The sequence below is a fragment of the Mercenaria mercenaria genome, chromosome 12, assembly GCF_021730395.1.
Source record: "Mercenaria mercenaria strain notata chromosome 12, MADL_Memer_1, whole genome shotgun sequence".
Classification (NCBI taxonomy): Eukaryota; Metazoa; Mollusca; class Bivalvia; order Venerida; family Veneridae; genus Mercenaria; species Mercenaria mercenaria.
In genome coordinates this window covers 23,670,434-23,682,954 of record NC_069372.1, presented here as the reverse complement: position 1 = coordinate 23,682,954, position 12,521 = coordinate 23,670,434, and the positions used below count along the sequence as shown (strand labels likewise).

Sequence of the window (12,521 nt, the reverse complement as noted above, 5' to 3'; positions counted from 1 at the left end):
AAACAAAATATATACACTGGTAAACGGTGCAGTATAAAGTGCTACATCAATAACGTTTGAGGTAAAGATGGCGTTCCATAACCTTATACAATACAAATTGCACTGACTGTTTACAAATAAGCCTGCCAAATCTTATATGTTTTGCAACTTGGTAAACAATTTGCCCTTGACCTACTTAAAAACAGGACTATTTTCTGACTTGCCAATTAACTATTTATAAACGGCAACATAGGTCAAAGCACAAATCTCTAGAATTGACAGAGGTTGTATTTATCTGCCATTAAATCAGAAATTTTTACGATTATAACAACTTTATTTGTGTCATTGTCTTGATCTTTCTAAAGATCGAGACGTTCATCAGGCATTCTTTTTTTTTTTTTTACTTTTTGTTAAATTCCACTTTAAAATTGGTTATACTGGATTTTGTGTTGATTCTTATAAATTTAAATATCTCCAACAGACGAAGATATTTTACATCTTTAAGTCCTATGTCCGATAGCTGATATGAATAATGATGAAAATAAATTGCCTTTCTAAACCGCAGAACTGAGATCAGACATAGTAAATCGGCATAATAATGATCATGATAAGGTGAAACTTATATCAAAACAGGCTGACCCTTTCAGACCAAATGGATAATTAAGATAATAGCAAAGTAACTGGGTCAATTTCACACAATGTCTACGTGGAAAGTGTTTAAAAAGTAACTTTATCGCCGTAAGTAGCTTTCTACACATTCTAACCAAAATCACTAAGACATGAACTGGTCTCTTTTGAGTAACACCTGCAATCCCCAGGCAAATACGTAAGCGAGACAAACTGTACACAAGAATTTAGAAATCTCAACATAACCAAACTTACTCTGACAAAATCTTTCAAGGCTCTTAAGTATAGTACCCAAAGCAAAAAACGGATATCTTAGTACTGGCCATATTTGGAATAAGTTATTTTCGGAGGCGATTCCTAAGTATGCTGTAACAAAAACTCGTATTCATACATCAAGTAATATAAGAAAGAAACTATGTGGTGTACCCCCTCTGAAAGAAAAGGGACTCTCTTATACTGATCTATGTCGACAAAACAATCGTACTAAGCAAGAAATATGAATCTGTATTTTCCAAACCTCGGAATAGAACAAGAAAATGGTTTGTCTCCCATGCCTGAGGTTTCAATATCTGTCGAAGGTGTTGGCAAATTACTATTAGGACTGTCACAAAGCCTGTCCAAATATATTAAAATGCTACACATTAAGATATTACCAATCCACACTAAAATCTTAAACCTATCCCTAGCAGCGGGAATTGTTCCGCCCAGCCATCGCTCCCATATACAAGAAATGATCATAACCGCGTACGGTTGCTTGGAAGAAACTCGGTGAAATGGGCCTAAAAAAATAAGAGAAATTTTAACATGTAGATTATAAGAATTAAAGGTCCAAATCCAAAGTCAGTGACTACAGGCCTATCTCTCTCACCTGCTCTGCTTCCAAACTCATGGAGCACATTTGGATTCCAAGCATTATTAGTACCAGAATGGCTTTCGATCTAAACACATTTTGAGAAACTCAACAATTCAGCTTCAGTAAAGATGTCTTTGAAAAACTTGAAAGTGGTAAACAAATAAATAATATTGTTATGGATTTTAGTAAGCCATTTGACAAGGTTGATCGCAGTAGACTAATTCACAAACTTGAACACCTGCATGGGGTCAACCCTCTGGCATTATAGTGGATTAAGTAATTCCTAAAAGACAGTATATACTCAACACGTTGTAGTAAACGGAGCAAAGCCAGACCATTTACAGATATTACTTTTGTATATCTGACAGTCATTTCTAATCAGCAGACTCCGAAACCTTACAAATGATCTGCATGCTCCGGGACAGTGAGAACAGGGCTGGTCCATGGAAGTCAACCCTGTTAAGTTTGAATATTGCGAACAACTAGGAAAAAGAACTCTTATATTTTCTACATAGAATTGTATGAAAAAGCACCGATGCCGATAAAATTAATATCTTGGGGGTGACAATCTCTAAAGGTCTCAACTGGTCAACTATTATCAAAAACATAAAATAAATTAGATCTCCGCTTTATTTTGAGAAATGTCAAGACAAACAAGAAATTACAGTAAAGATTTATAATACAAACATCATTTATAATATTGTTCAACTGTTTGGTATCAATGGCAAAAGCCCAAACTAACTTATAATGCGGTAGCACACTTTATATGTAACAGCTATGACTAAACAGGCAATATTCACAACATGATAAATATCCTAACCTGGCAAACCCTAAAACAACGTCATCACAATACTTCTCTGACCGTATTTTACAAAATCAAATATAACCTAGTTCATGTATATCACCATCACCCCATCCCTACCAGGGACCTTTAGAAGCTACCTAATTCTACATTCACGCACACAAGAACAATTCGACTGCGTAATGTCCTCCCAAACCATATATGTACCGTCGAGCACCAGTGCAAAGAAGTATAAAGTTATAGCTCTCTATGGCGGTCTGCTACTGTACCCATTATTCATGGTATTTATTTTGTTTTTAACCACAACACTGTTGTTGTTTTTATTCTTTAAACTTATGCTCCGTAAGATCGTTCTCACTTTTAACTGTTCGCATGACTTGCGCCTCTATCATATCATCGTCCATTGATTGTTCAAAGTATTGAAAATAGAAGTAATTCTATATTATCGACCAAGTTTTTTTTTAGCTGATATCGACTACATGATGGCAGTTGGTTGGTATTGGCCCGATGTGTAGCAGTGTTGCGCTCTCAAAGCCGGCCCGATGAGAAAGTCGATATCAGGCCGATATAGAAACCAATATTTGCCCAATATCGGACCAATTAATGTGAAATCGTTGCATTATACTACCCAGCAAACAAAAGACGTCCTTTTTGGTTGTTATGTTGTTTTTGAAAGACATCTTTGTATTGCATTATAATGATGTATTTATCGTAAGAAAAAAATAAGACATCGATCATCTTTTTGAAATGTGAATTCCAACCATAATCCAACTGATAAAGAACTATAGTAGTTTAGGCATGATTTTTTTTAACTTATCTAGCACTTGTAATCAGCATGTATTTTCTGATCTTTATTTCATAGATTTGTGATAGTATTTAATCTAAGTAACATATAGTAAGTCAAATAGGTAATCCAATAAGTGAGTTGCAATTTAATAGCTTAGTTCTCAAAATATTCATCACGGCAAAACCACTGGTCAGCGGACCTTGTATCACCTGAAATATATTAAATTCCAGTTTTTTATTATTAACATTCATCTGGTCACAGACGTCGTGACCATAAAACAACCAAATAAATACGTCTTCAGACGTCTTTTGTTTGCTGGGTATGACCTTTAATAATTGGAGACCTTTAAATCAAAAATGACGTGTAATTCAAAACTGGATATTGCAAAATAAAGCCACAATTCACGAAAGCCTCTGATACGGATTAGATGGAATAATTATAATATTTGGTTTACCCAAAGAAGTATAAAATACAAAAGCATTAATATTAAAAAACATAATAAAACTTAATACTGTATTTATTAATTCTTGGGTTTTACAAACAGACCTAGTTGATATCGCCTTGTAATCTATGGCTTAACAAGAATGAATATATGCTATAAACATATGGTATTGTTGCGGATAAATTGATTTAATATTTGTCAGCAGCCAGTAGATTTTTAACACATGGATTCTCTTCACGCACCTAACGTGTCAAAATATTGATTTATATATTAAGCCCAATATATCATTCTAAGATGGCGGCTTTCCGGGTGCTGACGTTGCTCTTACTAACAACTTTCGTAATTTCAGATGAAGTAAAGGACCAAAAGGTGGCTAAGGCAGTTATTGAGGTAAATATTTATGTTATTGTTTTGTTGGTTTGTAGTTAATTGAATGACATTAGAAAACTCTGGGTACATACACAATATAAGAATATGCATAGTACTCGGACAATACTTAAATTTGACGATAAGGAAAGCAATTTTAAGAGCTGTACAATAGATGCCGCCTCTTTCCGAGGTTTAGAGCTGTACTGTGTAATAGAGGATAAAAGTTTCCTGCATTTCAAATCAAAGAGAATGAATTTGCTTTCTTTATGGGGCTCACAGGGATATATCGACTAAAGATTTTTTTGATATTTTGGCATTGTACCAGTTCCACTTACAGTAAACAAAAAATTAAAAATCAACATTTATGTGAGATGCTGAAATAGTACATATTATGCAGTCACCAATGGCTGGCGGGCAGCTTCCATTAATTATTAATTTCAATAATAAAAATTTGGAACATTGACCTTATCCTCTCTCTGTCTTGAGTAGGGTTGGATACCGGTTCCCGGTATCGGTACCGTACCGAATAATCACTTCGAAAAGTACCGGTATATACCGTTTCGTAAAGAACCGGTTCTGATTTCGGTATTTCCATAAAAGTAAATAAACAAAATAATTACCAAATCTGTGGCAAAAGAAAGCAGAAAATAAGCAAATAGTATTTGAAACACAGTAATAACGCCATCGACATTGTTTACTGTGACACCGCTCCGAGTATCATGGAGAGCTGGTCTTGCGAATAATTTCGTATGCTAAATATTATTATAAAAACTTCTTTTGCCATCGTTTTAAACTACGTAAATCATACTTAATTGCAAAACATGCGACATTTTTTGGCTCTTTGTCATATTCTATCAAAACAAGTAAAAAAAAAATGATTTGAATAAAAAGTTACGAAACAAAGCTGTAAACTACGTAAACAAGTCATCGGTTTTCGCGAACTAATAGAAATACGTTATTGTTGGTTGTTTCAAGCGTTTTGAGGGTTATTTTTCAATGAAAATTGTGTTGAAAAAAATGTTGCACTTTAAATACATTACTAGTTAACCTGGTTGAAGATTTATCATGAGTGATAATGAGTCTGACTTGTTAAATGGGTTAATTTGAAAGCTAGTAAGTGTTGAATTTAACAGTTCTCGTCAGTGCTGAGCAAGCATTACCACAGTCAGTGAGTCCTAGATTTAAATTGCACAGTGAGCGACGTATCTACTCTGTTTTTTTTTTTTTATTTTGGAAAACTCTAGTTTGTAAGATATGTTTATTTTTTTACTCTTTCATAGTTCTAGTACAACATCAATTTAACAGACTTAAAATGTTTATATATCAAAGCAAATTTTCCTGTATAACTACTTAAAAGTGTGTATTTAATACTAACCAAATCATTGCTTATGTAATGTACTTCAAAGCTTGGTATCGGTATCGTTAAAAATACGTATCGTTTCGTTGGTATCGGTATCGGTATCGGACCGCTTCGTCCTTAACGATATCCAACCCTAGTCTTGAGAAGTTTTAATCCTGTGTCCACCAAACTTGGTCATGTTTATGGGTATAATATATCGACCAACTTCAGTAACCAGCCAGATTGAACTAGAATCTCTGAAGCCCTTGAATTACTTAAAATAATTTATTGACAGTTGCCTAACTTTAGTCCAACTAATTTGACGTGATCCTAGGAAATATTGAGATAATTTTTTCATATGGGCAATATCCCCAATCGCGTCAAACACTCGAAAGACCAAAATAGTTAAAGCAATTTCCAATGAAATTGTCATCGCTGCCAACACTTTACATGCCATAGGTCTAAATGCCGATTATTTCACAAATTGGCCATAAATTCAAATAAAACTTACATGTATCAAAAGGGGATTCAATTCCTCACTGATTTATGTAAAAATTATCAAATAATATCCGAAATTACGAATCTTCTGCTGATTTAAACCTATGTATATATGTACAGTAAATGATTAACGTTTACTGTGTATACATGCCAATATGCGCAAGCGATAAAACCAATAACTTTACATGACTGTGTACTGTGATTCATCCTCCATTATTTCGATCCTTCAAAGTTTTGACGTTTAGATTGCCAGTCACAAATATAAAACAATCTGAACGTCGAATTATTTTGACTAGTCCTAACTTGAGAAGTTCTATCCAGTGTTCACCAAATTTTGTCACAAAGTTTATGGGCATAATATCTTGGCCATATTTGATAACCAGCCAGATTGTACTAGAGGCTTTGGAGTTATGGCCTTTGACTCACTAAAATTCACAAAAACTGACGGCATCCACTCTTCAAACACTAAAAATTGACAGTATGCACTCCCTATGTCCTCCATTCTGAGTGAAGTCTCTACCACATTCAGAGTTCCAAAATCAGTAACAACAAGTACTAAGTGGTGATAGTTTTTTGAGCTGTAATTTTTCATTACAACTTCCCACTAATATTCTGGTGCATGAACATGTGTAAATTCCTAAGGATAATGTGTTGTTAACTCTGATCACTATGTGTATGAAGTGCACATGTACATGTTTACAACCCTTATGAACATTTTACCCCACACATCAAATTAGCTATGGTAGAGTAAGACACATCACTGAGCGTGGAGGACATCAGGTGGTAGAATGTCACTGTGACTCTACAGGGTTTGATAACTAGGCAAATAGACTTTGTTGTTCTGGAGTTATGGCCCTTGAATTAGCCAAGTGAGAAAATTCACAACTAGTCTGCTCAATGAGTGGAGTATTTTTAAAAGTCAAATGTAATTTGCTGTGATGGGCATATATAGTGACAGTATGCCACGCTTGTTGTCAACTGAATTTGGGGAATATTTGCCTTCCATTTGGTGGGAAAAGCCTTACTTTTTCAGCTGGGAACTGACTCCATTTACTGGAGTCACTTTATGAAAGAAAGAAAAATCACTTTTAATTAGACCTTTAACAAAAATCCAGGTGCTTGTGACCCTTAATTTAGACATGTATACATGGGTATACAAACATGTTTTGTTCACATTTCATTCTACTTCTGTATTATTTGGTATTATGTAATACTTGTCACAATTCGTTTATATATATTTCAGAGCTGCTCAGGATGACGATTGAATCGTTTACCAGAGGTTAAGAAGTTCATTTATGAGGACATCCCTCTGTTGTATCCTTTACAGAATCTGAGCTTTACAGAATCTGAGCTTTCATCAAGGGCGGCATCCTCAGACCCTGCTCTAGTTTGTAACTTCACCATCCACTTCAATGATTAATGAAACACATTTATCAGAATAATGATTCATTATGAATTTTGCGGCTGACTTAACTGTTTATATGAAATAGCTAAAATAAGCCAAAAGTAGTCCTTACCCTGCTAAATTTCTACAATAAACTTGTCGATATTTCAATCTTGATATTATCATTTACTATTAATAGAGGTGCATACCAAAAGAAGACTGACTGAATAGCGAACAGTGCAGATCATGATCAGACTGCACATATGTGCAGGCTGATCATGATCTACACTGGTCACAAAGGCAGAATCAATCATGTACAGCATGATAAGTGTTAGAGACTGTTCTTTTGAATGTATATTTCATTCAGACTCCACCTTTGTCAGCTTAATTAAACTTTCGAAACACAAGAAGATTTACTCAGTTTAGTCATTTATTTTCCTCTACAAGTGTTCCACAGAATAGGACTACTAAGGTTTGCCCCGGGATATCAGTCAGATGGATATCAGCCAGATGAGGTCTGGGGTCAAAGTTAAATTACATCATTTGCAAAGATGGCGCTTGGTCTCTCGTATGCATACAAAGACACAACTTGCAAAAATGCAATTATCTTGAAGCTTCAGTTAAACTGATAAAGTATATAGATATACCCATGTATGGCGCAAACTCATATTGAGAAAACACGAACCCACTGTTACCACCTTTGGTCAATAAACAGGACTGTTATGAAAAAAGTATATACATTTTATTGAGCTTTTACCTGGTTGTTTACTACTGGTAACTGATTTACATTGTTATTGTCATTTCCTTTTATAATTTTATGTTGAAAACTGTTTATATAACACATTAATTAGATATTTAAATACATTTTAGAATGGGAGTATATTGGTAAACTGAAAACTTTATAGAAATTTATTATGTTTCCCATACTTGGGGGAAACATATTGTTTTTGCCTTCGCAGTCCGTCCGCTGTTAGCTTATCCGGCTTTCACAGGTCAAACTGCTGGCTCGATTTCGACGAAACTTCACAGGAGTGATCAGTACCAAGCCAGCCTACTTGTGCATTTCGCAATTGTTATTATATCTTGACAAAAATAGTATATCACCTCTCATAGACTACTGGCTCCAACTTTGGAGCCACTGGCGCAAACTTTTTCTGATTGGCGAATTTGTTGGCGCAAAGTCAGTAAGACCCAGAGGAAACCCTGGCTCGCACATTCCACTTTGCTGCACAAAATGGCCACCAGAGCTAAAAATAGAAAATTCTTGTCTGGCTTTCACAGGTCAAACTGCTGGCTGGATTTCGACAAAACTTAACAGGAGTGATCAGTACCAACCCTAGTTGTGCATATCACTGGCACGTTCCGCTTCGCTGCACAAAATGGCCGCCAGAGCCAAAAATAGAAAAATCTTGTCCGGCTTTCGCATGTCAAATTGCTGTCTGGATTTCGGTGAAACTTCACAAGAGTGATCAGTACCAAGCCTAGTTATGCATATCGTTGACACTTTGCGCTTCGCTGCACAAAATGGCTGCCAGAGCTAAAGGAATACAAAGAGGGGAGACATATGTTTTTGTGACAAAAACACCTTCTAGTTTTAAAATACTAGTAAATTGGTTTACAATATATTAAAACAAACACTCACTTTATGGTATGGAAACTGCATAAGAATCCTTGACAGTTGTACAGTCACGATGCTACATTTAAGCCAAAGGGTGGAGCTCCTCCTGTCCTTCAGCTTATGAATAAAGATAACCAGATTTTAGAGGTAAGTCTAGCTTATGAATTTATATTTGTGATAACTGGCTTAAAATTCTGGAAAATTGCTTAAAAAATTAAGTTCTGCTTCTTTTCAAGTTGTTGGCAAAGATTGTTTTGTTTGTTTTGGGTTTAACACTGTTTTTCAACAGTATTTCAGTTATGTAACAACGGGCTGTTAACAAAACCATTGTTCCTGGATCTGTACCAGTACAGACCTGTTCTCTACAAGTAACTGCCAACTTCCCCCACATGAATCAGAGGTGGAGGATGAATGATGTCAGACACAGTGTCTTTTATAAAATCGTCATGGAGAACATATTTATGACCCACCCAGGGATCGAACTCGCGACCCCGAGATCAGTAGATCTGCATTCTCCCTACTGAGCTAAGCGGGTGGGTGGCAAAGATTGTAGAAGCATTAAAGCAGTGCATAAAATGAACTACAATAATTGACCAGTCAGATAAAGTTGCCAAAGACGTCAATTTTATTAGTAGAAAGAGTAGCAAGATTTATCTGGGCGACTTAAAAAAAGCCATGTCTGCTCAGTTACTTGTTTTGTTCAGTATTAATATGTAGACTACGTAGCCACAGGTAACTTTTTGTGAGGCCACTATTGGAATTTTAGGTCAAGGACACTGTTGCTAAAACTGGAACAATGTTTGCTGACAAATTTTTAAAAAAACAGCCATTATATTTTATAAGCTGCAATGATATATTAATTTTCTTTAAAATGGTGTGTTGTGTGAAAAACATTTAATTTTCATGCGTGTCTGTCATTGTATTAATAGAAAAAAATTGTATCTGTTATTTTGCGACAGTTACAGGTTACATGGACACATTGAATCATTTTTGTCAGTGTCTAAGGACTAACTTAAGGGAAATCAGTTGTCTTGACATTGTTACCTCCCTTTGTTTCTTGACATTGTTATCTCCCTTTTTTTCTCTGTCATTTTATGCACTTTTCCCATATATTTTTTTCAGGAAATTGAGTTAGATAGGAAATCTAGGCAAGAATGCAATGATCTCCTTCTCCAACTCGGTTTCTTAAAGAAGGCGAATGAGGATGAGGAAGTTGATGAGGACAAACAAAGTACTCTTTTTTATAAAACTACAAAAGAACTGGAAAAGACAGCAGATGAAACAGAGAAGAAAGTAGAATTATAAGTTACTGATTTTAAAGTCATTTTCTTTGGGTTAAACAGCCACTTTTTGCATCATTTGTTCCTGTGCATATATTTTACTTATGTTTTTTTTTGTGTAACGGTTTTCAAAATTTCTGTATTCTTGCTAGATTGAATGAAAGTAAAGCATACGTACTGTTTGCTAATGGAATGAACACTCTTATAAATGGATGTAGTAAATGTAAAAAAAGTGCATGTTGTGGATTAGTTTGTAAACAGACATATGATGTATATAATATTGCAAGTCACATATTTTGAAATCAAAAAGCTTTTAAGAATATATTACAGTATTACATTAAATCGCAAACTGTTTATTAAGGCAGGTGCCCGCCTGTGATAAAAAAAGTTGTATTTAGGGGCACCTGGGGTCTTTGCCCACCGTCAAAAGCTGGAAAGTTGCCATATGATAAATAATTGTGTATGTTTGACGTTAGGCCCATCAAAAACAAAACAAAGTTATCAAAGCAAAGTTAATGAAGACGGCGAATCATTGGTTAAAATCTGTTATAGTTGAAGGTATATGGATAGAAAGTGTACCAAAATGGCAATATAAACTGTTTTGTACTGACTAGATAGTAATATTGGTGCTATTGTTGGAAGAGGAAGGGATATATTGTTTTGTTCACAGTAGGAATAGATCGGAATGTTGAAGCAAGAGATGGCTATTGATTTTTGATTAATGTACATTTTATACTAGTAATGCTTGAAGCATTTAATGTGTTCAATGAAATAAATTAAGATGCATTTGATTTGTTTTATCGCCATTGTATGAGCCTCTTTTTATATTTCTTTATGATAATGTAATACATTTAATATCCTGCCTTTGTGCAAATGCTGTGCAAATGCTGGTCACTACGCTAGTCAAACTGCAATGTTAAAAACACGCCATCAGATAATTAGAAATACAGTAAATCTTCGCTTGCTCAAACTCGGATAATTTGTACACCACCTGTCGCTTGAACTTACCGTTAGGTCCCAGCATAATATCTTTATAAGGTATATTTTTCGATTGCTCGAACTACCCATTACTTGAAACAAATTCTGATTGTCCCGTTGAGTTTGAGAGAACGAAGTTCGACTTTATATCATTTCTCAAATTTCATGTTAAAAAATATGAACCGTTACTAATCAGTATCTGCGTAAACATAGAATAAGCGTGTTTGTGTGTATAAGCAGTGCTGTTTAAAAAGTACTACATATATATAAGTTAACACAGTATAAATTGTAAGGTCGTTGAAAAAGACACAGTATTTCTTGACAAACAGCTGTTACTGGATAGCATTTAATTGTGATTGTAGCTGTAAATACGCATTTAAAGTTTATAGATTTACAGATGTATACATTATTCCTGGTCTGTATTAGTTGAAAAAAGAAGTATTTCTGCATATTAGTGCTTTTGCACAGCTTTTTACATCAATACATTATACGATAAGTGTAATGCTTTTGTGAAAATATATTGTTGTAGTAATTTATTATCTGTGTTGTGTACATTTTTATTTATTACACAAAAAGACTGACTAGATCTGCATGTGTAACATTTGTATTATATATGCATTGTATGGCTGAGGCAGAAAGTGTAATCATTTAACATTGTAATTTTCTCCATACTGTATATCACACTACAATATTATAACAAAAAATTATGTTAAAATATGACCCTTTTGAAACCACATTTGCTGAAGTTCTATCAGAGTGGGCGGGAGAAAGTATCAATGACGTCGTCTGCGGAAAGCCACTGGCTTGCAGATGACTGATGTACTTCAACGGCCTCCTGTTTTCTCCAGAACTTCATCAAAGTGTGATTTATTGGTTCCGTACATGTTTTCTTGCTATTTATTATATTTTTATTGTCTTTTAAACTATGTCAATGGGATTGTCTTTGCAATGGAGAAAATAAAAAATGAAAATAAAGCAGCTTTTCTTCTTTTGTTTTACCTTTTGGCTGAAGTACCACTTTGCAACAATTTTAAGCACACATTGGGCCCTTCTTAACCACAACACTGTCATTTCATGTGCATACTCTCCAAACTTGTTCCTGCATAACTAGAGGAATAATTGTTCATGTTTGGACAAGTGTTACCCTGACTCAGTTATATGTGGGCTGGGCTATTTGCCCCTTTTAGAGGCTGCTAGGGCTTAAAAAAAAAAACAGGAAAAAAAAACATTGAAACAACTTCTCATAAACTGCTTGCTGGATCTTCATCAAACTTGGTCTGTAGCATTTTTATAAGGTCCTCTCTCGAGTTTGTTAATCCCCCGCTACGAGTTGGGGGGAGGGGGGTATAGGAATGGTCTCCGTCCCTCCGTAACAATTGTGTCTGCTCCATATAACTTAAACCCCTTGAAGGTTTTTCATGAAACTTTGGTCAAATGATCACCTTATCAAGGCGATGTGCAGAACTCATGAGTCAGCCATGTCGGCTCAAGGTCAAAGGTTTGAGCCTTCCATTTCGTGTCTGCTTTGTATCTCCTAAACCTCTTGAAGGATTTTCATGAAACTT

At 34.9% G+C, this 12,521-nt stretch overlaps 1 protein-coding gene across 1 annotated transcript; it reads left to right on the top strand.

Annotated features, from left to right (window-relative positions):
• The first annotated feature begins 3,720 nt into the window (after window positions 1-3,720).
• Window positions 3,721-11,931, top strand: LOC123533831 (selenoprotein M-like). Its single transcript, XM_053519446.1, has 4 exons — window positions 3,721-3,880; window positions 6,940-7,010; window positions 8,767-8,845; window positions 9,821-11,931. The coding sequence occupies exons 1-4, from the start codon at window positions 3,785-3,787 to the stop codon at window positions 10,001-10,003; spliced, it is 429 nt and encodes a 142-aa protein (XP_053375421.1). The 5' UTR covers window positions 3,721-3,784; the 3' UTR covers window positions 10,004-11,931.
• Window positions 11,932-12,521: the final 590 nt, after the last annotated feature.